Genomic DNA, 25,030 nt, shown 5'->3' on the forward strand with positions numbered 1-25,030 from the left:
GCGGGGGAGGAGCGGGAGGTGAGGCGCGGGCGGGTGGCTGTGCCCTTCGTGCCCCTGGCTCTGCAGCCAGTCCCTGCCCGGGGAAGCCTTCCTGGGCTCCTGGTGTCCCCGGGGTGGGTCACAGGTGGTGCTTGCCACAGTGTCTAAGGCGTCTCTGTCCCCAGCGCCGGCCAGCACCACCCCTCTGCGCATCGAGTCCTCCTCCTTGACATCTGCTGTGGCCGAGGGCCAGACCCTGGACCTCAACTGCGTCATCGCCAGCCCCACGCAGGCCACTGTCACCTGGTACAAGCGCGGGGGGGCCCTGCCAGCCAGGCACCAGGTAGGGCATACTGAAGAAAGTGTCACTAAGGTGGGGTGGTTGGGGTGGCCCTGGGCCCATGGCTCTGTGCAAGGTCAAATAGCCCAAAGTGGCCCCATGCAAGGTCAGATTGCCTTGTGCAAGTGCTGGTGGCCCTGTGCAAGGTCAGCTGGCCCCATGCACGCCCAGGTGGCACATGCAAGCCCAAGTGGCCCCATGCACACCCAAGTGACCTCATGCACAGCCAGGTGACCTTGTGCAAGCCCAAGTGGCCTCATGGAAGCCTCCAGTGGTCACATACAAGCTCAGGTGGCCTTGTGCACGCCCAGATGGCTGCGTGCAGCTGCTGCTGTCCCTGTGCCAGCTGGGGTGGCTGTGCTGAGCCCTGTGTCCCCTCCCCGCAGATGTCGGGCTCGCGGCTGCGGCTGCTGCAGGTGACAGCTGCCGACTCCGGCGAGTACGTGTGCAGGGTGACCAGCGGGGCCACCACCAAGGAGGTCTCCATCGAGGTGACAATCCAGCCCAGCGGTGCCAGCACCTACCGTGAGTGGGGACCAGGAAGGGACAGGGGGACAGGCGATCGCGCCACGGCCCTTGGCGTGACCCTCCCATCTGTGTCCCCAGCTGCTGGTGTCACCCCCCCGCTGCGCATCGAGTCCTCCTCCTCCTCCGTGGCTGAGGGGCAGACCTTGGACCTCAACTGCATCGTGGCTGGGCAGGGTCAGGCCACTGTCACCTGGTACAAGCGTGGGGAGTCCCTGCCGGCCAAGCACCAGGTAGGGGACTCTGGGGGAGCATTTTGGGGTTAAAAAAGGGATTTTGGGGTGTTTGGAAGGCTTCGTGTCCTCTCCTCACGTGTCACCCCCTCAGGTGTCGGGCACACGCCTGCGCATCCCCCAGGTGACGGCAGCTGACTCGGGGGAGTACGTGTGCAGGGTGGCATCGGGCGGTGTCACACATGAGACCTCCCTCATCGTCACCATCCAGACTGGCGCTGGCTCCTCTTACGGTACTGGGGCTGGGAGGTGACACGGGGACATGATGGGGACGTGATGGCTGCCCCTGCTGACCCCACTGCCACCCCCAGCCGTTGGTGTCACACCGCCGGTGCGGATCGAGACCTCGTCTGCCGCCGTCACCGAGGGACAGACCCTGGACCTCAACTGCATGGTGGCAGGACAGGGTCACCCCCATGTCACCTGGTACCGGCGCGGTGGGGCTCTGCCTCCCAACAGCCAGGTGGGACATTGAGGAGGTGACATCACCCTGCAGGGTGCAGCCCCACGTCAGGCAGCTGATGTGTCCCCGACTTGTCACCTCCCCAGGTGTCCGGGACCCGCCTGCGCCTGTCACAGGTGGCGGTGGCGGATTCGGGGGAGTACGTGTGCCGAGTCACCCTGGGCACTGCCACCCAGGAGGCCTCTGTCATTGTCACCGTGCCCAGCAGTGCCGGCACCTATTACGGTGAGTGTGAGCAAGAGGGCAGAGCTTGGGCACAGGTGGGTGCCACCTCAGTGACCAACGTCCCTTTCCCTGTCCCCTCCAGCCCCCGGCGTGTCGCAGCCCCTCCGCATTGAGTCCTCATCCTCGGCCATCGCTGAGGGACAGACCCTGGACCTCGACTGTGTGGTGGCAGGATCCGGCCCTGTCACTGTCACGTGGTACAAGCGCGGTGGCTCCTTGCCCGCTGGCCACCAGGTAGGGCACAGAGAGGGACCACACCGGATTCTTCCTGTCCCCTGCTCTCTGGTGCTGACCTGGCCCCACACTGTCCCCTCCCAGGTGTCGGGCACGCGCCTGCGCATCCCGCAGGTGACGGCGGCGGACTCCGGGGAGTACGTGTGCAGGGTGACGTTGGCAGGCGTCACGCAGGAGACGTCCCTCGTCGTCACCATCGATGACGGAGGCAACCCATCCCACCGTGAGTGCCACCCTTGGCCGGGCCAGGTCCCTACCGGTGCCAGGGGCCGGTGGGGACATTTACCCCCAACTCTGCCCACGCAGCCACCGGCATCAGGCCCCCTATCCGCATCGAGTCCTCGGCGTCCTCTGTCACCGAGGGACAGACCCTGGACCTGGACTGCGTGGTGGCCGGCGAGGGACAGGCCACTGTCACCTGGTACAAGCGTGGTGGGTCCCTCCCAGCCAAGCACCAGGTAGGTGGGCACACAGGTGGAGCGGGGAGCAGTGGCCGTGGGCGGGTGGTTGATGTCACTGCCTGCTGCCATCGCGTCCCCAGGTGTCAGGGTCCCGCCTGCGGCTGTCCCAGCTCTCCGTGGCCGACTCTGGGGAGTACGTGTGCCGGGCCGACACGGGCAGCGCCGCCCGCGAGGCCTCCGTCGCCGTCACCGTCACCTCCCGAGACAGCTCCAGCTACCGTGAGTGTGGCCACAGGCTCGCTGGGGGGAGCAGGGGGACGAGGGTGACCTCAGTGGAGCGTTTGTCCCTGCAGGTCTGCAGAGCCCTATCATCTCCATCGACCCGCACAGCATGGCAGTGGCACCGGGCGAGGATGCCACCTTCAAGTGCCGCGTCCATGACGGCGCCCAGCCCATCAACATCACTTGGAGGATGGGGCCCGGACAACACCTCCAAGGTATGATGGTCCCCAGGGTGACTTTGGCACTGTCCCCAGGGTGACCCCAGCGCAGTCCCCAGGGTGACTCTGCTGTTGATGGCTCCTCCTTGCCCAGACAATGTGAAGATCAGCAGCAATGGCTCAGTCATCTCCATCACCCGTGCCCACGTGGGGAACCAGGGCGCCTACCACTGCGTGGCCTCCAACCGCTTCGGCGTCGCCAGCAGTGTTGTCAACCTCCTGGTGCAAGGTATGAGGTGGCTGAGGTGGCCCTGGCCCAATCCTTGTGTGCTTCAGATTCCCCAGGCTGGTGGTGTCCTCAGCCCCATGTCCTCTGCATGCTTCAGGTGTTCCTGGAGTGATGGTGCCCATGTCCCCGTGCCCTGGGGTTGTGATATCCCTGCCCCCACACTGGTGTCCACCACAGGCTCCAGATGCTCCCAGGGTGGCGGTGTCCCTGCCACCATGCTAATGTCCTCCACAGGCTCCAGATGCTCCCAGGGTGGTGGTGTCCCTGCCACCATGCTAATGTCCTCCATAGGCTCCAGATGCTCCCAGGGTGGTGGTGTCCCTGCCCCCACACTGATGTCTTCCATAGGCTCCAGATGCTCCTAGGGTGGCGATGTCCCTGCCCCTATCCACAGCCCTGTGGCTGTGCTCCACAGTGCTCCAGATACTCCTCACATCCTGGCTTGATGGTGTCCCTGTGGCCATGTCAACATCCTCAGTGGTGGTGTCCCCATCCCCATGTTGATGTCCTCCTTCCCCAGGTGCCCCCACCGTGTCGGTGATGCCACCAGGCCCTGTGACGGTGAAGGAGGGCAAGTCCCTCAGTGTGGAGTGCCTTGGCCGGGGTGAGCCACGGCCACTGGTGCGCTGGAGCCGTGCAGGCTCCCGACAGAAGGTGGAGCACCAAACGCTGCTGCACATGGACAGCCAGGCCATCCTGCAGGTCAGCAGGGTCACCTCGGGGTGCCACTGGGCACCACTGGGTGCTGCTGGGTTCCCCTGGGTGCTCACCACCCAACTCATCCCATCTCCACCAGCTCTCACCAGCCAAGCCGGAGCACGCTGGGACCTATGTCTGCACGGCACACAGCGCCCTGGGCTCAGCACAGGCGCGGGTGGACATCACCGTGGAGCCGGCGCTGCGGCACCCAGGTGCCCCCGAGGTCACCGTGCCCAACAGCGTCACCGTGGTGGCTGGGGAAACTGCCACACTGCACTGCACGGCCAGAGGTACAGGGAGGGTGGAGAAGGGTGGTGGCAGTGGGGGTGGATATCCTTCACCGTGCCCGCCCTGCCCTCATGGCAGTGGCGCTGGCATCGCCCGTAGGTGACCCGCCGCCGCAGATTGAATGGTCAAAGCTGCGGGCACCGCTGCCCTGGCAGCACCGGGTGGTCAACGGCAGCTTGGTCATCCCCCGCGCGGCGCAGCAGGACTCAGGCCAGTACATCTGCAACGCCAGCAGCCCTGCCGGGCACACCGAGGCCTTCGTCACCCTCGACGTGGAGAGTAAGGGTGGACGGGGTGGCCCTGGGTCCCTCCTGCCACCTCCACCTTTGCCCCTGCTGTTGCCATCGCCTGTCTTTGGCTCCTCTCCATCCTTTCTCTGCACGTGGCCATCTCCACTGCTGCTCTCACCCTCCCATCAAGCCCTTCCTCATGGATCCACCTCACTCCATCCCACACTCATCCTCCTCTCCAGCTCCACCTTCCAGCCCTTCCCATGGAGGTGTCCATCTGCTTGTCCCATTCCTATGCACATTCATCTCTGCTTCTGCTCTGTCCTCCATCCGTCCCCTAGGGGCTCATCCACCACTCACGCGTCCCAGCTCATACCTACCTCTCCGTGTGTGCCCACATCCTTACATCCACCCCTTCCTCGTGGATTCATCCGTCTCATCCTCATCTTACCCTCATCCTTATCTCATCTTCATCTCATATCTCATCTCACATCCATCTCCCCATCTTCCCTGAAACTTCCCCATCCACTCCTTCCTTGGAGATTCATCCATCACTCATGCATCCTAGATCATATCCACCTCATCTCCTCTCACAGCCCTGCATCCATACCCTCCTGGTGGATTCATGTTACTCAGCTATCCCAGCACATGCCCAGCTCTTCATTTCCTAACTCCAGTCATCCCTTCCTGCTGGATCCACCCATCCCTTCCTGCTGGATCCACCCGTCCCTTCCTGCTGGATCCACCCATCCCTGGTCCATCTCAGCTCACACCCATCTCTCCCTCTGCTCTCAGACTTCTCCACACGTCCCTTCCTTGTGTGTCCATCTGCCACTTGTCCAGCCCACCTCACACTCATCTCCCTGTGTCTGCTCACACCACTCCATCCACCCTCTCCTCATGGATCCGTCCCTCTCTGGTCCATCCCAACTCACATCCTCCTTTTCATCTTCTCCCAGAGTTCCCCATTTGTGCTTATTGTTATGGATCCATCCCAACACAAGCCCACCCCTGTCTGCCCCCTACACTCTCCTGCTGGTGCCCTCCTTGCCCTTGTTCACCCAGTCATGGCCCCATTCCTTGCCCCACTGCCCTATTCATTGCCACATTAACTCATTCCTTGCCACACTGCCTCATTCATTGCCCTATTCATTGCCCCATTCATTGCCCCACTGCCCCATTCACTGCTCCATTAACCCATTCACTGCTCCATTAACCCATTCACTGCTCCATTAACCCATTCACTGCCCCACTGCCCTGATCATTGCCATATTAACCCATTCGTTGCCCCACTGCTCCATTCACTGCCCTCCTGCCCCATTCACTGCCCCATTAACCCATTCACTGCCCCATTGCCCCGCTCATTGCCATATTAACCCATTCATTGCCCCACTGCTCCATTCGCTGCCCTCCTGCCCCATTCTCAGCCCCATTGCCCCATTCACTGCCCCCTTAACCCATTCATTGCCACATCCTGGCCATTGCCAGGTGCTGACGGTACCAACCATGCCCACAGCTCCACCGTACGCCACCAGCCTGCCGGAGGAGACCACGGTGCGCGCCGGCGACGCGCTGCAGGTGCAGTGCCTGGCCCATGGCACCCCACCACTGGACTATGCCTGGGACAAGGTCAACGGCAGCCTCTCGGCACGAGCCACACCCCGCGCCGGCCTCCTCCGCATCAGCCCAGCACTGCCTGCCGACGCCGGCACCTACCGCTGCCTTGTCACCAACCGTGTCGGCACTGCCGAGACCTTTGCCCGTGTGCTTGTCCACGGTGAGCTGCCACACCATGAGGCTGCCCCGTGCCAGGGGTGCCCTCTCTGCTGGGTACCATCGTGGCTTTGCATCCCGCCCAGGTGATGCCGCTTACGGTGGGGACGCCGTTGGTGGTCCTCTGACGGTCCGGGTGACGCCGGGGAGCCTGGCCAGGGGAGTTGGTGGCACTGCCGAGTTCTCCTGCAGCGTCTCGGGAGACCCACGGGCACGTCTGGAGTGGCTGAAGGTCGATGGGGAGCTGCCCCCCAGCCACAGTGTGCGGGACGGGGTGCTGCGGTAAGGAGCGGGGTCGGGGGCTGGGGACACCCTGCCTGTGTCCCCCGTGGGGTCCTACCCCTGGATTGTGTCCCTGCAGGATACCGGAGCTGGCGTGGGGGGCACAGGGGGTGTACGTGTGCCGTGCCAGCGCGCCAGGCGGGCAGGCGGAGGACAGGGCCAGCCTAACCATCCAGGGTAGGGATGGCACCTGTGTGCCAGGGATGCAGGCACCTCTCAGTCCCCATGAACACTGGCACCCTTGGACACACCACCTCCCCGAAACCAGGGGCACCCTCTGACCCGGTCCCCATGCCCATAGGCACCCTGGTACCTCTCATGTCTTCCCCCACCCACATGCACCCCAGTACCTCTCTTTCTTGTCACACCAATGGGCACCCTGGTACCCCCCATCTCTCCCAACATCCTTGGGCAGCCTGGCTTCTCACCATGTCATCCTATGCCCAGGGGCACCCCAGTACCCCCATCTCTCAATACCCATGGGCAGCTTGATACTCCTCATGCCAATACCCTCAATCCCTCCCTATGCCCTTGGGCAACTGGTTGCCCTATGTCCCCACACCCAAGGGCACCCTGGTGCCACACATCTGCCGATGCCCATCAGCATCTCAGTGCCCCCAAGATCTCCCTGTGCTCATAAGCACCCCAGTGCCCTCGGTCTCTCCCCACCAGCTGTGGGCACTGCAGTACACCTCCATATCTCCCTGCGCCCATTGGCACCCTGATACTCCCCTTCTCTCCTCACACCCATGAGCACCCTGGTACCCTTTATCTCTTAACACCCATGGGTGCCCCAATACCCCAAATGTCTCCCCAAGACTGTGGGCACTCCACTATCCCCCATATTTCCCCAAACCCATGAGCACCCTGGTACCCACCCACACCTGTCCCCATGCCCATGGCACCCCAAACCCTCTGATCTTTCCCCATGCCCATGAATATCCCATCATCCCATCATCCCCATGCCCACAGCCACCACCCCCTCAGTGCCCTCAAGCACCCTGTTTCTCCCCATCCCTCTGACCCCTCAGCCCATGATGCCTCCTCCATGCCAGGAGGGCACCCCAAGACCCTGCTGTCCTCCTCCAAGCTCTCCCCAGGGCCTTGATCAACATCCGGACAGCGGTGCAGACGGTGCTGGCAGGCACAGCGGTGGAGCTGGAGTGCCTGGGCTTGGGTGAACCTCGTCCCCATGTCACCTGGAGTAAAGTGGGGGGTCGCATCCGCCCTGGGGTGCTGGTGCAGGGTGGCACCCTCACCATCGAGCAGGTGGAGCGGGCGGACGCGGGGCAGTACCGCTGCACCGCCACCAACGCCGTGGGCACCGTCCAGTCCCAGGTCATCCTCCACGTGCAAGGTGAGGGTGGGGGCGTGGAGCTGAGGGGTGGGGCACACACGGTGTCACCGTGGGGGTGGTGACAGCTCGGTGTGCCCCCAGCCACGCCCCAGATCGCCGGGCAGCCGGAGGTGAAGGAGGTCTCGGTGGGTTCTGCGGCTGTTTTGCCCTGCTTGGCATCTGGCTTCCCCGTGCCAGAGATCACCTGGAGCAAGGTGAGCTGAAGGGAGGCACCCTCGGGCAGCATACAGGTGGCACCATGGTGGGTGGGATGTTGCTCTAATGGAGGGCAGAGAGATCTGGCCAGGCTGGCTGGCTGGGCTGAGGTCAGTGGGATGAAGTTTAACAAGGTCAGTTCTGGGCTCCACAGTTCAAGGGAGACGTTGAGGTGCTGGAAGGTGTTGAGAGAAGGGCAGCAAGGCTGGGGAGGGGCCTGGAGCACAGCCCTGTGAGGAGAGGCTGAGGGAGCTGGGGGGGTGCAGCCTGCAGCAGAGGAGGCTCAGGGCAGAGCTCACTGCTGCCTGCAGCTGCCTGCAGGGAGGCTGTAGCCAGGTGGGGTTGGGCTCTGCTGCCAGGCAGCCAGCAACAGAAGAAGGGGCCCCAGGCTGAAGCTGTGTCAGGGCAGGTTGAGGCTGGCTGTTGTTAGGAAGTTGTTGTCAGAGAGAGTGATTGGCATTGGAATGGGCTGCCCAGGGAGGTAATGGAGTCTGTGTGGCTGGAGGTGTTGAAGCCAAGGCTGGCTGGGGCACTGAGTGCCATGGTCTGGTTGGTTGGGCAGGGCTGGGTGCTAGGTTGGGCTGGGTGAGCTTGGAGCTCTCTTCCCACCTGCTTGATTCTGTGATTCTAAGGCCAAGGGCTGGGTCCTGCACTTGGGTCATAACAACCCCATGAAGGCTCCAGGTTGGGGACACAGTGGCTGGAAACTGCCCAGCAGAAAAGAATCTGGGGGTGCTGGTTGGCAGCAGCTGGAGATGAGCCAGAGTGTGCCCAGATGGCCAAGACAGCCATGAGTGTCATAGCTTGGATCAGCAATAGTGTGGCCACCAGGAGCAGGACAGGGATTGTCTGCATGGATAGGGCACTGATGAGGTCACACCTTGAGTCCTGGGTTCAGTTTTGGGCTCCTCACTCCAAGAAGGACATTGAGGAACTGTAGCAGGCCCAGAGAAGGGCAAGGAAGCTGGGGAAGGGTCTGGAGAGCAGGGCTGGAGAGGAGCAGCTGAGGGAGCTGGGGGGGGGGGGTTGAGTCTGGAGAAGAGGAGGTTGAGGGAGACCTCATTGCTTTCTGCAGCTCCCTGCAAGGGGGCAGGAGCCAGGTGGGGGTTGGACTCTTGCCCCTATGTGGTGGGACAAGAGGAAATGGCCTCGAGTTGCACCAGGGCAGGTTTAGGTTGGACACTGGAAGAAACTTCTTGTCTGAAAGGGTTCTCAAAGACTGGCACAGAGTGCCCAGGGAGGGGGTTGAATGCCCATCTCTGGAGGAGTTTCAGAGCTGCAGATGTGGTGCTGAGGGCCGTGGGTTAGCCGCAGGCTTGGTAGTTTGGACTGGATGACCTGAAAGGGCTTTGCCAACCCAAACAATTCTACGCAGGGACTGGGGGGGTGGGATGGTGGAAGGCACCTTACAGGTGCTCACCCTCCTTGGCTCTGCCACAGCTGGAAGGGGAGCTGCCAGCAGGTGCCCGGGTGGAGGGGAACGTCCTGACGCTGCCAGCCGTGCACCACGAGGACGCCGGCGTCTACGCCTGCACCGCCGCCAACCGCCGCGGCCAGGAGACAGCTTACTACGTCCTCAAGGTCCGAGGTGAGGACAGACAGACGGCCAGACGAAGGGGGTGGGGGCAGGGAGGGAGGTACCCTCACCCCTCCTGACCCCTGTCCCCCTGCAGAGCGCCTGGTGCCCTACTTCGGGCAGACGCCGCGCTCCTTCCTGCCGCTGCCCACCATCAAGGATGCCTACAAGAGGTTCGAGATCCTCATCACCTTCCGGCCGGACGCTGCCGATGGTGAGCACCAGAGACCCTCACCTGCCCCTGCCTGTGCCCTCCCTGGCCTCTCCATCCCTTCCTCCTCCCTTCCCTCTCCCTCCATCCATCCCTCCATCTTTGCACTTGTGCATCCCTCCCACATCCATCCATCCATCCAAACATCCCACATCCATCCATTGCCCATCCATCCTGCCCTCCCACATCCATCCATCCATCCATCCATCCAAACATCCCACATCCATCCATTGCCCATCCATCCTGCCCTCCCACATCCATCCATCCATCCATCCATCCAAACATCCCACATCCATCCATTGCCCATCCATCCTGCCCTCCCACATCCATCCATCCCTCCAAACATCCCACATCCATCCATTTCCCGTCCATCCATCCCTCCCACATCCATCCATCCATCCATCCATCCATCCAAACATTCCACATCCATCCATTTCCCATCCATCCATCCATTTCACATCCATTCATCCATGTGTCCCCCCTTTCATCCATCCATTTCCCATCCATCCATACCACATCCATCCATCCATATGACCCTTCTTTCATCCATCCATCCATCCATCCATCCATCCATCCATCCATCCATTTCCCATCCATCCATACATCACTCACTCTGTCTATCCACTTCCTATCCATCCCTCCATCCCTCCACCCATCCATTTCCCATCCCTCCATCCCTCCCTCCATTTCCCATCCACCCCTCCCTCCATCCCTCCCTCCATCCATTTCCCATCCACCACTCCATCCATCCAAGCCTCCCTCCCATTCTCTGTCCACCCAAGCCACTTTCTGCCTTCTGGGAGGGTTCTCCTCCATCTCAGAGGTATTCTGGGGTCTCCCTGGGCCATGACCCTCCCCTGGGGTGGGCACCATCCTGCCTGACCTGCTGCCACCCTCCAGGTCTTCTCCTCTACAACGGGCAGCGGAAAACCAGCGGCGCCGACTTCATCTCCTTCGGTTTGGTGGGTGGGCGCCCCGAGTTCAGGTGAGACCCAGGAATGAGTGCAGTGGGAGGGGGCACACGTGGGTGCCAGCACCCACACCCCCACGCCTCTTGTTCTCCCGCCCAGGTTTGACGCCGGCTCGGGCATGGCCACCATCCGCCACCCAACGCCGCTGCGCCTGGGCGAGTACCACACAGTGCGGCTGCTGCGCAACCTCACCCGGGGGTCGCTGGCACTGGATGGGCACCCCCCGGTTAATGGCACCTCCCAGGTATTTGCAGGGGCTGGGGGAGGTTGCCGTGTGTTGGGTGGGGGGGTCAGGGGGGTCAGGGTGCTGGAGGTGGTGCCCACCTGCTTGTGCCCTCAGGGGAAGTTTCAGGGGCTGGATCTGAATGAGGAGCTGTACCTGGGCGGGTACCCTGATTTCAGCGTCGTGGCCAAGACAGGCCTGAGCCAGGGCTTCATGGGTGAGTGAGGGAGCTCTGGGTGGGCACTGCGGGGGGGGGTGTCCAAGTGCTGTGCCTCCTGCCACCATCTGCCACCCTCCGCAGGCTGTGTGCGCCAGCTGCGCATCCAGGGGGAAGAGGTGGCCTTTGGGGACATGGACCTGCGGGCACACGGGATCACCAGCTGTCCCACCTGCCAGGACCATCCGTGCCAGGTGAGGCTTGGGGAGGGGGTGATGCCCACCTGCTGCCAGCCAATGCCAGCCACGGCTGATGCCTGTGTCACCACCTCCCCCCCACCCCCAGAACGGTGGCGTGTGCCAGGATGCTGACAGCGACACCTACATCTGCCGCTGCCCCCCTGGCTTCACTGGCAGCAACTGCGAGTACTCGCAGGCTTTGCACTGCCACCCAGGTAGGTGCCCGTCCCCTGGGGATGCCAGCTCCGAGGGGTGCCTGCCCGGATGGGTTCTCACAGCCTGTCACCCTCCAGAGGCGTGCGGGCCTGATGCCACCTGCATCAACCGGCCAGACGGGCAGGGCTACACCTGCCGCTGCCACCTGGGCAAGGCTGGCGAGAGATGCACCGAGGGTGAGCGTGCCCAGGACGTGGGGACAGGGCTGGCATCGTCCTGAACACACGGGCATGGGGTGGGGATGGCCCCAAGGTGATGGGGACGTGGCTGAGGGCTGTCCTGGGTACAAAGGCACAAGGTGGAGGCTGCTCCAGGGAGATAGGCATGGGGCTGGGACCTCACTGGGGAAATGGGCATGGGGTGGGGACTGCCATGGGGCCATGGGCATGGATTAGAGACCACCCTGGGGAAATGACACAGGGCTGGGACCAATGTGGGGACAGGAGCCTGAAGTTGGCATCATTCTAGGAACCTGGTCATGGATTAGGAAACATGGGGTGGGCAATGGGGTCCCACCTTGGTGTGATGGGCACCATGGGGAGGGAGGATGGGGTCCCACCTTGGCATGATGAGCAGCATGGGGTTGGAAAATGGGGTCCCACCTTGAGGAGATGGGGTCCCACCAGGGGAAGATGGGCAGCATGGGGAGGGAGGCTGAGATTCTACCCAGGGGAGATGGGCACCACGGGGAGGGAGGATGGGGTCCCACCAGAGAGGATGGGCACCAGGGGGAGGGAGGATGGGTTCCCACTGGGACAGATGGGCACCAGGGAGAGGGAGGCTGAGGTCCCACCCAGGGGAGGTGGGCACCAGGGGGAGGGAGGATGGGGTCCCACCGGGGGCAGATGGGCACCAGGGGCAGGGAGGATGGGGTCCCACCGGGGGCAGATGGGCACCAGGGGCAGGGAGGATGGGGTCCCACAGGGGAGGATGGGCACCAGGGGGAGGGAGGATGGGGTCCCACCGGGGAGGATGGGCACCAGGGGCAGGGAGGATGGGGTCCCACTGGGGAGGATGGGCAACAGGGGCAGGGAGGATGGGGTCCCACCGGGGAGGATGGGCACCAGGGGGAGGGAGGATGGGGTCCCAGTGGGGCCGATGGGCACCAGGGGCAGGGAGGATGGGGTCCCACTGGGGGCAGATGGGCACCAGGGGGAGGGAGGATGGGGTCCCACTGGGGGCAGATGGGCACCAGGGGCAGGGAGGATGGGGTCCCAGTGGGGCCGATGGGCACCAGGGGCAGGGAGGATGGGGTCCCACTGGAGGCCGATGGGCACCAGGGGCAGGGAGGATGGGGTCCCACTGGGGGCAGATGGGCACCAGGGGAGGGAGGATGGGGTCCCACCGGGGGCAGATGGGCACCAGGGGAGGGAGGATGGGGTCCCACCGGGGAGGATGGGCACCAGGGGGAGGGAGGATGGGGTCCCACCGGGGAGGATGGGCACCAGGGGGAGGGAGGATGGGGTCCCACTGGGGGCAGATGGGCACCAGGGGGAGGGAGGATGGGGTCCCACAGGGGAGGATGGGCACCAGGGGGAGGGAGGATGGGGTCCCACTGGAGGCCGATGGGCACCAGGGGCAGGGAGGATGGGGTCCCTCCGGGGCCGATGGGCACCAGGGGCTGGAGGCTGAGGCCCCACCAACGCGGCGGTGCTCTGGGGCGTGGCAGGCGAGGCGGTGAGTGTGCCATCCTTCAGCGAGGGGGGGGCCTTCGTGTCCTACCCCCCCCTCACCAACGTCCACCACGAGCTGCGGGTGGAGGCCGAGTTCCTGCCGCTGGCACCCGATGGGCTCCTGCTCTTCAGCGCGGGCAAAGCTGCCCCCGTGGAGGACTTCGTGGCCCTGGCCATGGTGGGAGGGCACCTCGAGTTCCGCTACGAGCTGGGCTCAGGTGAGCTGGCACCCTGACTTTGGTGGGCTCTGGTGGCACCGTGGGGGTGTGGTGGCACCGGCGTCCCGGGGTATGGGTGTGGTGACCTGGCATAAGGTGTCCCTGCAGTCGAGTCCGTTGGTGCCCTGGCATCAGGAGGCTCTCTTCATGTCACTGGGGTCCCAAAGCATCGCCAGGATCTGCTGGCACTCTTAGGGTCCTCAGTGTCACCCGTGTCCCCTGGCCTCGTGGAGCTCCCCAGGAGCTGCCAAGGTCCCTGGGCATCCCTGAGGGCCCCCTGCCAGCATCACTGGAGTCTTCTGGTGTCACTTGGGTCCCCTGGCATCATGTTACTGTGGTCCCTTGGGGACACCGGCATTGCTGGGCAGCACCAGGACCCCATGGCATCTACAGAGTTCCCTGGCACCAGTGGGGTACTGATGTGTCACCAAGATGCCCCTGATGTCACCAGGGTCCCTTGCCATCAGGTGCCTGAGGTCCCATGCCATCTTCTGAGTCCCCAGGCACTGCTAATGTCCCTGAGCATCATTGTCACACCAGTGGGGTCCATTGGCATCTCTTTAGTGCCCAAGTGCCACCAGGGTCCCTGGGTGTCAGTGGAGCCCTCTTATGTCCTCTGTCACCACTGGGGTCCCCAAGCACCACCAGAATTCCCCAGTGTAAGGCAGGCTACCTCCTTGGTCCCCAAGCATCCCTGGTGTCCCTTGCTGCCACCAGGGTCCCCTTAGCATTAGTGAGGTCCCCAAATGCTGCCAGGGTCTCTGGGCATCAGTGTAATCCACTGGTGCCACTTGGATCCCCTGTCACCACTGGGGGCATTCTCCAGGTCCCCAAACATCCCTGGTGTCACTGAGGGTCCCCTGTCATCACTGAGGTCCCCGAGTGTCACTGGCACCCCTTGGCATGATTGAGGTTCCCAGGCACTGCCAGTGTCCCCGGGCATCACTGAGGCCGTTTGCTGTCAGGGAGATGCCAGGGTGTCGCCAGGGTGTGGAGGCACTGCCAGTGTCCCCAGGCGTCTCTCAGGCCACTCTTCAGCCCCCTGGCATCGCTTTGGTCTCCAGGTGTTGCCAGAGTCTGCAGGCATCGCTGGGGTCTCTTGGTGTCACTTGGGTCCCCTGGCATCACACTGTTGGCATCTCTGGGGTCAGTGGCATCCTGGGGCTCTGCCAGTGCCTCCAGGCATCGCTGCCACAGCATCAGGCTCCTCTGTCACCGCTGGCATCCTCTGCCACCACCAGAGTCCTGCAGGACCACTGGGGGCATCTCCCAGGCACCCAGCCACCCTTGGCATCCCCTGTGATGCCACCATCGTGTCCCACAGGCACAGCAGTCCTCCGGAGCACGGAGCCGGTGGCCCTGGGCCGCTGGCACCGGGTGACAGCCGAGCGGGTGCACAAGGACGGGACGCTGGCGCTGGACGACGCCGCCCCGGTGAAGCGCTCCTCGCCTGGCAAGAGCCAGGGCCTCAACCTCCACTCGCCCCTCTACCTGGGGGGCACCGAGCCCCCCCTGCGCCCCCCCACCAATGCCACCTTCCGGGGCTGCATCGGAGAGGTGAGAGCCCCCCCAGAGCCCTCCTGTCCTGGGGCACCTCGCTGGGCTGGGGACGTGGGGGTGGCAGTGGTGTCCCCATCCCTTATGGGGCTGCACCAGTGAGACCCTCAGGACCCCCTGTGCTGGGGCCTCTTGGTGGGTTGGGGACACAGAGGTGGCAGTGGTGTCCCACTCTGTTCTGGCACTGCCCTGGAGAGGTGAGACCCCTTAACAGCACTCGTGTCAGGTCCCCTCAGTGGGATGGGGTCACAGAGGTGGCAGTGGTGTCCCCATCCCTTCAGGGGCTGCATTGGAGAGGTGAGAGCACCTGGGGGCACCTCAGTGGGTTGGGGACGTGGGGGGTGGCAGTGGTGTCCCCATCCCTTCAGGGGCTGCATCAGTGAGACACCATCCCCCTCAAAACCCTCTGCTGGGTCCCCTTGGTGAGCTGGGGACATGAGGGTGACCATGGTGTGTCCCCCCCACTTTGGAGAGGTGAACTCCCCGTGCCTAGCCAAGCCTGTGCTGAGTGCCCCCTGCCAGGGGACGTGGGGGTGGCAGTGGTGTCCCCATACCTTCTGGGACTGCATTGGACAGCTGAGATCCCTCCAAAGCCCTCATCTCAGGTCCTCTGAGTGGGTTGGGGACATGGAGGTGGCAGTGATGTCCCTGTCCCCTCCGGGACTGTGTTAGAGGATAAGACACCTCCCCTCCTCCCCCTGCCCTGTGCTGGGTCCCCTCAGTGGGTTGGGGACATGGAAGTGGCCTTGGTGTCCCCATCCCCGCTGGGTCTGTAGTAGAGGTGAGACCCCCCCCAGAGCCTCCTGTGCTGGTCCCTCGGTGGGCTGGGGACATGGAGGTGACCTTGGTGTCCCCGTGGCAGGTGTCCATCAACGGGAAGAAGCTGGATCTGTCCTACAGCTTCCTGCGCAGCCGAGGCGTGGGGCAGTGTGGGCAGAGCTCTCCCTGCCTGCGCTCTGCCTGCCTGCATGGGGGCCGCTGCCTGCCCCTGCCCACGGGCACCACTGCCTACCGCTGCCTCTGCCCGCCCGGCTACGGCGGTGAGCACTGGGCGGGCACGGGGGGCCTGTGTCAGCATGGAATGGGCATGTGTGGGCATGTGTGGGCGTGTGTGAGCATGGAGTGGGCGTGTGTGAGCATGGAGTGGGCATGTGTGGGCATGGAGTGGGCATGTGTGAGCATGGAGTGGGCGTGTGTGAGCATGGAGTGGGCATGTGTGAGCATGGAGTGGGCATGTGTGAGCATGGAGTGGGCATGTGTGGGCATGGAGTGGGCATGTGTGAGCATGGAGTGGGCGTGTCTGAGCATGGAGTGGGCATGTGTGGGCATGGAGTGGGCGTGTGTGAGCATGGAGTGGGCATGTGTGAGCATTAGGTGAGCATGTGTGAGCATGGGGTGGGCATGTGTGGGCACGGAGTGGGCGTGTGTGGGCATGTGTGAGCATGGAGTAGGCATGTGTGAGCATGGAATGGGCGTGTGTGGGCATGTGTGAGCATTAGGTGGGCATGTGTGAGCATGGGGTGGGCATGTGTGGGCATGGAGTGGGTGTGTGTGGGCATGTGTGAGCATGGAGTAGGCATGTGTGAGCATTGGGGAGGCATGTGTGAGCACACGTGGACATGGAACGGGCACCTGTGGGCATGTGTGGGCATGAAGTGGGCACATATGTGCGTGGGGCAGGCATGTGTGGACACTTATGGACGTGAAGTTGGTACACGTGGGCATGATTTGGGCACATGGCATGGGGTGGTTATGGGCGAGCACACACACATGCGTGGGCATGCACACCATGCACGCACACAGGCACGCAAGGGGCACACGGGTGCCTGGCAGGCAGGCACAGGCACACACAGGGCACACGGGTGCCTGGCAGGCAGGCACACGCAGACTCTGCATGTCTGCTGTGCAGGTGTGAGCAGTGCATGTGCAGCTGCATGCAAACAGGTGCCCTGTGCATGTGTGTGCTGCCCACAGTGTGGGCACTGTGTGGGCACGCAGGTGTGCTGTGCACCTGTGTGTGCATGCATGCCAGGCATCCATGTGCACTGCATGTGTAAGCATGTGCCCTGTGCATGCACCTGTGCTGTGCAGCCATGTGCCCTGTGCATGCACCTGTGCTGTGCATCTGCACATGTGCTGCTGCACGCCTGCGCTGCGTGTGCATGCCTGCACCGCACCTGTGTGCGTGCTGTGTGCTGTGCATGGGTGTGCATTGCACACACCTGTCTGCATGTGTGTGCAGCTTGCACCTGTGCTTTGCATCTGCATGAGTGCTGCCTCAGGCCTGCACTGCACCTGTTCATGCCTGCACTGCACCTGTTCATGCCTGCACTGCACCTGTGTGCGTGGTCTGTGTGCTGTGCGTGTGTGTGCAGCTTGCATGTCTGCTCTGCATGGGTGCTGCCTCATGCCTGCTCTGTGTGCGTGGCTGCACTGCACCTGTGGGCATTGTCTCTGTGTGTGTGTGTGTGCAGCTGGCACCCTCATGCTCTGCGTGTCTGGTGTGCCATGCTAGTGTGCTGGGCACACGCCGGGGATGCCTTCCCCGCTGATGCCACCCTGCTGTCCCCTCGGTGTGCCCAGGGCCACGCTGCGAGCGGGAGGAGGACGCCTGCCTGCACCGCAACCCCTGCCTGCACGGTGGCACCTGCAAGGACAGCACCTGCCTCTGCCCACCCGACTACACCGGACCCTACTGCCAGCACAGTGAGTCAGGGGACAGGTGGGGACGCCTGGGGACACGGAGGGGGCACATGATGCCCATGTCCAACCCCTCTTCACTTACAGGCTTGGCACTGGCGGAGCTGGAGCAGGAGTGGCAGGAAGGCAGTGGGGGCAGTGGTAGGTCATTGGGCATCCATTTTTCCACCCCTTTGACACCCAGAAGCGGTGCCCTGGGCATGGCAGCTGGGTGGGACCCCCCTCGGGACCCTTCTCGGGACCCCCCTCACCCCCCTCTCCCCACAGACTCCCCCGGACAGTTCAGTGCTGCCTTCCGGGATGGCTCCTACTTGGCCCTGCCTGGATACCTCTTCCCCCGCGGGTGAGTGACAGCAGGGACAGGGCACCCTCAGCTGGGTGCTGCACCCATGCCTGCAGTGTGGCACTCTGCCTGTGGTGTGCAGCCTCTCTCATGGCACTGGAACACTGCCCACAGTGTGGCACCCATCAGAGCCTTGCACCCATCGCAGCACTGCACCCATTGCAGCCTTGCACCCATCACAGCACTGCACCCATCACAGCACTGCACCCATTGCAGCACTGCACCCATCGCAGCACTGCACCCATCGCAGCCTTGCAGCCATTGCAGCCTTGTACCCATCACAGCACTGCACCGATTATAGCACTGCACCCATCACAGCACTGCACCCATCACAGCACTACACTGATTATAGCACTGCACCCATTATAGCACTGCACCCATCACAGCCTTTCACCCATCACAGCCTTGCACCCATCGCAGCACTGCACCCATCGCAGCACTGCACCCATCGCAGCCTTGCACCAACCACAGCACTGCACCCATCACAGCACTGCACTCATCACAGCACTGCACTCTTGCCATGGTGTTGAACCCATGGCAGTGCCGCAGCCTCTGTGGGTGCTGCACCCTTCCCACTGCATGGCACCCTTCCTTCTGACAGCACTGCACCCTCCCAGGCTGCTGCAGCCCTCCTGCAGCAATGCATCCATTGCTACTTGGCTGCCTTCCTGGAGTGCTGCACCCATCGTGGCATTGCTTCCTTGTGAACTGCTGCACCCTTCCTCAAGGTGCTGCACCCTGCACCCTCCTGGGTGCTGCACTCATCATGCCACCTGCCCTTCTCAGGGTGCTGCACTCACCGAGCCATTGCATCCCCCCTGAGGTTCTGCACCCATCATGGCATTGCACCCTCTGGCTTGCTGCACCCCTGGCACCACTGCAGTCCTCTCAGGGTGCTGCATTCTTCCCAGGGTGCACCCATTGCAACCTCCCCAGGGTGCTGCACCTATCATGGCATTGCACCCTCTGGGTTGCTGCACCCTTGGCACCACTGCACCACTGTTCTTGGGCACTGGCACCCTTCCCAGGTGCTGCACTCCTCCTGTTGTTGCAGCCTCCTGAGTGTTGCAACCTTCCCAGGGTGGTTCTCCCACCCTGAGCTGTTGCCCCCTTCCCGGGTGCTGCCCCCTCCCCAAGGTGCTGCCCCCACCCCAGGGTGCTGCCCCCAGCGAGCCCCCTCCCCTCTCTCCTTGCAGCCCACCTGAGGCAGCCGAGACGATGGAGCTGGAGCTGCGGACGGGCAGCAGCGATGGGCTGCTGCTGTGGCATGGGGCGGTGAGCAGGGAGGAGTGGGCACTGCCAGGGAGGGCACCGGGGCGCTGAGTGCCCTCAGGGTGAGGGTCAGGGTGCCTCCCAACTTGCTCACCACCCCACTGCACCCACAGGAGCCCAGCGAGGGGGGCAAAGCCAAAGACTTCCTTGGGCTCGGTTTGAAGGATGGGCATCTGGTGTTCAGGTGAGAGAGCCACTCGCTGTCACCCAGGGGTGCCCTGCGTCACCCAGGGGTGCTTCATGCCACCCGAGGGTGTGCCCTGTGCTGAGCTTGTGCCATCCTTGCAGCTACCAGCTGGGCAGTGGTGTGGCCACCATCATGTCTGAAGACCCCATCAATGACGGCGAGTGGCACCGGGTGACAGTGACCAGGTGGGCAGGGGACAGGGTGGGGGGCAGGGTGGGGGTGGGGTGCAGGGTGGGGGGCAGGGTGCAGGTGCTGATGGCTCCTGTGCAGGGAGGGCCAGCGAGGGCTGCTGCAGGTGGACGGTGAGGAGCCGGTGAGCGGGGAGTCACCAGGAGCCAACATCATGGCCAACACCCAGGGCAGCATCTACGTGGGTACGGTGGCACCTGGGGAACAAGGAGGGGCAAGGGCTGGGGTTGAGTGGGGCCTTGAGTGGGCATGGGATGGATAGGGGATGCGCACGGGGTGGAGCGTGGGATGGGCATGGGTGGGACACAGGATGGGACACCAGATGGGATGCTGGGGGGACATGGGGTCGACAAAGAGTGGGGCACAAGATGGGACCCGGGGTGGGACATGTGGTGGGACACAGGGCAGGAGATGGGAATGGGCACGGGAGGGTGACAGGATGGGACTTGGGATGGAACCCAGGTCAGGACAGGGGAGGGGACACAGGGCAGAACACTCCTTGGGGCGTGGGGGGGGACATGGGAGGGGACATATGCTGGGACAGGAGACAAGGGATGGAACTGGGTGGGACATGGGATGGGACACGTGGTGGGATGTGGGATGGGTGTGAGGTGGGACAGGAGGTGAATGTGGAGACATCTGACAGGACATGGGATGGAGACTGGATTGGACTCGGGGTGGGATGTGGGATATGGGATGGGGTAGACAAGGAATGGGACACCTGATGGGATACAGAGTGGGCCATGGGGTGGGGACTGCCTGAAGGGACATGGGATGGGATAGAAACTGTCTGGGACAGGGGATGGAGGCACCTGATGGGACATGGGATGGGACATTAACTGTCTGGGACATTGGGTGGAGGCACCTGATGGGACATGGGATGGGACATGGGACTGGGATAGAAACTGTCTGGGACAGGGGATGGAGGCACCTGATGGGACATGGGATGAGACACAGAATGGATGTGGAGTGGAAACTACCTGACAGCATATGGGATGGAGCATGGGATGGAGAGGGGGTGGGATATGACATGGGACACGTGGCTGGGGCATGGGATGGGACATGGGATGGAGACTGGATTGGACACGGGGTGGGATGTGGGATATGGGATGGGGTAGACAAGGAATGGAACACCTGATGGGATACAGAGTGGGACATGGAGTGGGGCTGCCTGATGGGACATGGATGACAACTGGATGGGACATGGGATGGGACACAGAATGGATGTGGGGAGAGAGACTACCTGATGGCATATGGGATGGAACAGGGGATGGAGAGGGGGTGGGATGTGGGGTGGGACCCGTGGCTGGGGTGTGGGATGGGACAGAGGCTGTCCATGAGCTGGGCTGGGAGTTGGGTCACCTGATGGGATGTGGGATGGCCACGGGCAGGGGACAGGACCCTGGGCGAGCTCCGGGGGCTCCTCCGTGTCCCCATGCGTCCCCACGCGTCCCCGCAGGCGGTGCCCCGGACCCCCGCGGCCTGACGTCAGGCAGGTTCAGCTCTGGCATCACCGGGTGCCTGCGGGGGCTGGTGCTGGCCCCCGCCGGCACCCCCCGGCACCCCATTGACCTGCGGCACGGCGCGGTGGGGGGGTCCCCTGTGCCCCCCTGCCCTTCCTAAGCCCCCCCCTCCCCACGTGCGTTCCGGGGGGAGTTTGGCCAATGTTACCCATTTCAGAAGCAAGCCCAAAGCCCGGGCCAGGAGGACACGGTGCTTCGCTGCCCCGGGGTGATGCCGGGGGGGGGGCAGGGACCCCCACATCTGTTTACACCCCCCCACCCTACCCCACCCCACACCGGACCGGACCCCCCCCTGCCCAACACGCACACACAGAGACTGTGGCAGGGCGGCCGGGCCGCCTGGGTGCCCCCCGGGGCGGTGGCGGCAGGGTGGGGGTGCAAGGGACAATCGGGGTGCTGGGGGGACCCCTCCTTGGGGACAGTTAATAAAGAGAGAGAGAGAGAGAGAGACAGTGACTGGTTTGGCTGTGCTGCAGGGGTGGGGGGATGGTATGGGTGGGGAGTGGGGGGTTATGGTATGGATGGGGGGACAGAGGGATGGTATGGATGGGGGGGTTATGGTATGGATGGGGAGTGGGGGGTTATGGTATGGATGGGGGGACAGAGGAATGGTATGGATGGGGGGGTTATGGTATGGATGGGGAGTGGGGGGTTATGGTATGAATGGGGGGGATGGAGGATGGTATGGATGGGGAGGGGGGGGGATGGTATGGGTGGGGGGGCATGGGTGATGTGGTATGGATGGGGAGGGGGGTGTATGGTATGGATGAGGGGGCATGGGAGGTATGGTATGGATGGGGGGGGTGGGGGGTATGGTATAGATGGGGAGTGGGAGGGGTATGGTATGGAGGAGGGGGCACGGGGGGGGCGTGATATGGTGTGGATGAGGGTAGGGATGGTATAGATGGGGGGGGTGGGAACTATGGTTTGGATGGGTGGGTATGGTGTGGGTGGGCGTACAGGGCGGGAGGGGTATGGTACGGGGTGCAGGGACTTGGAATTGGCACAGGTTGAGGGTGGTGAGACCCTGGCACAGGTTGCCCAGGGAGGTTGTGGAGCACAGAATCACCCAACGTGATCTTTGATCACGTTGGGTGATTCTGTGCTCCACAACCTCCCTGGAGGTGCTCAGGACCAGGCTGGACGAGACCTTGAGCGACCTGTCCCAGTGGGAGCTGTCCCTGCCTGTGGCAGAGGGTTGGAGCAGGCTGAGCTTTGAGCTCCCTTCCAACCTAACCCATTCCGTGATTCTCTGACTGGGGCTTCGGGGGGTGCAGAGGCACCGCGGACGGAGGCCTGGGCCGGGGGGGGGGGTCCGTGGGGGCGCGGACGGCGCTGGGCACTGCCACGACCCAACCCAGCGCCGCGCTCGGGGCGGGACATACATAAACCCCGCCCCCTGCAGGGTATTCCCCGCCCCCTGCGCGGTAGGCCCCGCCCCCTGCAAGGTAGGCCCCGGCCCATGTGGGATGGGCCCCGCCCCCCCGAGGGAGTAGGCCCCGCCCCCGGATATTCGCGCGTCGCAGCCCGTGACGTCTGCGCCTCGCGCCCGGGAGCGCGTCGCGTTGGTGACGCTGCGGAGCCTGACGGCGGCGGCGGCGGCGGCGGCGGCGGCGGCGGCGGCGGGAGGGGCCGGGTGGGACCGGGACCAGGGCTGGGGCCGAGGTAGGCCCCGAGCCGGAGGAGGCGGCCAGGGGAGAGCGGCGGTCATGGCCCCGCGGCTGCAGCTGGAGAAAGCAGCGTGGCGCTGGACGGAGACGGTGCCGCCCGAGGCCGTGGCGCAGGAGCACATCGAAGCGGCCTATCGCGTCGGGCTGGAGCCTTGCCAGCGCGGAGCCTGCCGGTACCGCCGGGACCCCCGCCCCGGGCCCGCTCCCCTCCCGGGGCTCACCTCCGCCTCCCCCCGACACCGTATCTGAGCCCTCAGGACGCCCCAGACACCCTCCCCGCTCCGGCTCCGGGGGTGCACACGTTCCTCTCTCTCCGTTTCTCAGCCCAGGCCTGTGGGGGCCTCCATGGTCCTCCCCCTGCCGTCAGGCTGGGCAAGCAGCTGCCCGTCCTGTGTCCCTCGGGATCGATGGGGGCCGCCTGTATCCGTCGTTTTGGACCCCCATTCCCCAGTATGGGATTCCCACGCGGGAGGAACAGCTTTCCTTGCCCGGCCCCTCGGATACAGAGACACCCCCGCGGCTGGGGAGGCTCCTTGCCCTGCCGGGATCCTCAGAGCTTAGGGTTCCCTCCCGGGGTTACAGGGCACCTCTCTTCTCGCCTGTCACCTCAGCTACAGGGCACCCTCTGAGGCCTGTGGAGAGCTTTCCTCTCTCCCTGCCTCCTCAGTTTAAGGGGATTCCTCTCCTTGTCAGGCTTCCCCGATGTACAGGACCTCCCCTAGACCAGTTTTAGGGTGGGCTGCTTGCCTGGCTTCTCAGATTTTAGAGGAGTCCTTTTGTGGTTGTGAGGAGCATCTCTTCCAGCCTGACTTTCTAAATACAGGGGACCATGTAAGGGCCCTGTACTCTTCCCTGGGTTCCCCTTTTTCCTTCCTCTAGTTCTCCATCTCCTTCCCTAAGGCTCCTGAACTCTTCCCTGGGTTCCCCTTGTTCTCCTCCTCTAGTTCTCCATCTCCTTCCCTAAGGCTCCTGAGCTCTTCCCTGGGTTCCCCTTGTTCTCCTCCTCTGCCTCTCCATCTCCTTCCCTAAGGCTCCTCTACTCTTCCCTGGGTTCCCCTTGTTCTCCTCCTCTAGTTCTTCATCTCCATCCCTAAGGCTCCTGAGCTCTTCCCTGGGTTCCCCTTGTTCTCCTCCTCTAGTTCTCCATCCCCTTCCCTAAGGCTCCTGAGCTCTTCCCTGGGTTCCCCTTGTTCTCCTCCTCTGCCTCTCCATCTCCTTCCCTAAGGCTCCTCTACTCTTCCCTGGGTTCCCCTTTCCTCCCCTCTAGTTCTCCACCTCCTTTGCCCCTAACCGTTTCTGGGGGCCGTAGTGGGGACCCTTTTCCCTCTGTTCTGATCAGCATGCTGGAGTCTCCCTTGTTTCCCTCATCCCCGGTCCCCTCCCCCTCAGAAGGGGCAGCAGCGTCCCTGGCCGCAGGGTGACCGCTGGGTGGGTGCTGGTTGCAGGAGGAACTGCCGGGGGAACCCCAACTGCCTGGTGGGCATCGGGGAGCACATCTGGCTGGGAGAGATCGACGAGAACAGCTTCCACAACATCGACGACCCCAACTGCGAGCGCAGGAAGAAGGTACCAGTGTGTGGGAGTGCCCCCAGGACCCATCCCACTCCTCCCCGCTGGAGGTGGGGACAGAGGCAGGGGCAGGGGAGGAGTTCCTTGCAGAACCGCAGAGTGGTGTTTGGTTGGGAAGGATCTTTAAAGCCATCTGATTCATTCTGTAACTCTGCCGAGGCTGGTGCCAGGCTGTGGCCCTCAGCAGCACATCTCTGCCTCTCTGAAACGCTTCCAGGGGTGAGGATTCAGCCACCTCCCTGGGCAGCCTGGGCCAGCCTTTCAGAACCCTTTCAGTAAAGAAATGTCCAACCTAAACTTCCCCTGGGGCAGCCTGAGGCCATTTCCTCTTGTCCTGTCACTTGTTCCCTGGCAGAAGAGACCAACCCCCACCTGGCTCTAGCCTCCTTTCTGAGAGCTCTAGGGAGCAATGAGGTCTCCCCTCAGCCTCCTTTTCTCCAGGCTCAAGGATCCCAGACCCCTCAGCCCCTCCTCAGATGTACTCCAGACCATTCCCCAGCTTTGTTGTCCTTACTTGGACCTTCTCCAGCCCCTCAATGCCCTTCTTACAGTGAGGGGCTCAAAACTGAAGCCTAAGGCTCAG

General features: G+C 63.5%; 2 protein-coding genes across 8 annotated transcripts in view; both read left to right on the plus strand.

Moving 5' to 3' along the window:
* HSPG2 (heparan sulfate proteoglycan 2) overlaps positions 1 to 21,661 on the plus strand; it is a 67,865-nt gene extending 46,204 nt beyond the window's left edge. For 2 of the 3 annotated variants that reach the window (XM_064172354.1, XM_064172355.1), the window contains 39 exons: positions 165 to 322; positions 706 to 844; positions 926 to 1,077; positions 1,172 to 1,310; positions 1,389 to 1,540; positions 1,627 to 1,765; positions 1,848 to 1,999; positions 2,084 to 2,222; positions 2,306 to 2,457; positions 2,541 to 2,679; positions 2,754 to 2,897; positions 2,995 to 3,129; positions 3,650 to 3,831; positions 3,926 to 4,118; positions 4,216 to 4,395; positions 5,863 to 6,123; positions 6,206 to 6,401; positions 6,481 to 6,578; positions 7,492 to 7,758; positions 7,840 to 7,952; positions 9,394 to 9,541; positions 9,627 to 9,743; positions 10,641 to 10,725; positions 10,811 to 10,955; positions 11,052 to 11,151; positions 11,236 to 11,345; positions 11,437 to 11,545; positions 11,624 to 11,722; positions 13,216 to 13,437; positions 14,762 to 14,994; positions 15,857 to 16,034; positions 17,578 to 17,700; positions 17,782 to 17,835; positions 17,962 to 18,037; positions 19,234 to 19,312; positions 19,423 to 19,493; positions 19,598 to 19,681; positions 19,767 to 19,870; positions 21,145 to 21,661. In XM_064172354.1, coding sequence (XP_064028424.1) covers positions 165 to 322; positions 706 to 844; positions 926 to 1,077; positions 1,172 to 1,310; positions 1,389 to 1,540; positions 1,627 to 1,765; positions 1,848 to 1,999; positions 2,084 to 2,222; positions 2,306 to 2,457; positions 2,541 to 2,679; positions 2,754 to 2,897; positions 2,995 to 3,129; positions 3,650 to 3,831; positions 3,926 to 4,118; positions 4,216 to 4,395; positions 5,863 to 6,123; positions 6,206 to 6,401; positions 6,481 to 6,578; positions 7,492 to 7,758; positions 7,840 to 7,952; positions 9,394 to 9,541; positions 9,627 to 9,743; positions 10,641 to 10,725; positions 10,811 to 10,955; positions 11,052 to 11,151; positions 11,236 to 11,345; positions 11,437 to 11,545; positions 11,624 to 11,722; positions 13,216 to 13,437; positions 14,762 to 14,994; positions 15,857 to 16,034; positions 17,578 to 17,700; positions 17,782 to 17,835; positions 17,962 to 18,037; positions 19,234 to 19,312; positions 19,423 to 19,493; positions 19,598 to 19,681; positions 19,767 to 19,870; positions 21,145 to 21,308 — 5,531 coding nt within the window. In that variant the 3' untranslated portion in view covers positions 21,309 to 21,661. The remainder of the gene's footprint in view (positions 1 to 164; positions 323 to 705; positions 845 to 925; positions 1,078 to 1,171; positions 1,311 to 1,388; positions 1,541 to 1,626; positions 1,766 to 1,847; positions 2,000 to 2,083; positions 2,223 to 2,305; positions 2,458 to 2,540; positions 2,680 to 2,753; positions 2,898 to 2,994; positions 3,130 to 3,649; positions 3,832 to 3,925; positions 4,119 to 4,215; positions 4,396 to 5,862; positions 6,124 to 6,205; positions 6,402 to 6,480; positions 6,579 to 7,491; positions 7,759 to 7,839; positions 7,953 to 9,393; positions 9,542 to 9,626; positions 9,744 to 10,640; positions 10,726 to 10,810; positions 10,956 to 11,051; positions 11,152 to 11,235; positions 11,346 to 11,436; positions 11,546 to 11,623; positions 11,723 to 13,215; positions 13,438 to 14,761; positions 14,995 to 15,856; positions 16,035 to 17,577; positions 17,701 to 17,781; positions 17,836 to 17,961; positions 18,038 to 19,233; positions 19,313 to 19,422; positions 19,494 to 19,597; positions 19,682 to 19,766; positions 19,871 to 21,144) is intronic. The other variant, XM_064172356.1, reaches the window with a different exon arrangement.
* A 1,188-nt stretch (positions 21,662 to 22,849) lies between these two features.
* The window catches only part of USP48 (ubiquitin specific peptidase 48), a 59,672-nt gene continuing 57,491 nt past the window's right edge, over positions 22,850 to 25,030 (plus strand). For all 5 annotated transcript variants that reach the window (XR_010308609.1, XM_064172366.1, XM_064172367.1 and 2 more), the window contains exons 1-2: positions 22,850 to 23,051; positions 24,324 to 24,444. Coding sequence is in view for 4 of the 5 variants with exons in the window: in XM_064172366.1 (XP_064028436.1) it covers positions 22,918 to 23,051; positions 24,324 to 24,444 (255 nt within the window). In the remaining variant the exon portion in view is untranslated. The remainder of the gene's footprint in view (positions 23,052 to 24,323; positions 24,445 to 25,030) is intronic.

This window comes from Pogoniulus pusillus, chromosome 36, assembly GCF_015220805.1.
Source record: "Pogoniulus pusillus isolate bPogPus1 chromosome 36, bPogPus1.pri, whole genome shotgun sequence".
NCBI classification, from domain to species: Eukaryota; Metazoa; Chordata; class Aves; order Piciformes; family Lybiidae; genus Pogoniulus; species Pogoniulus pusillus.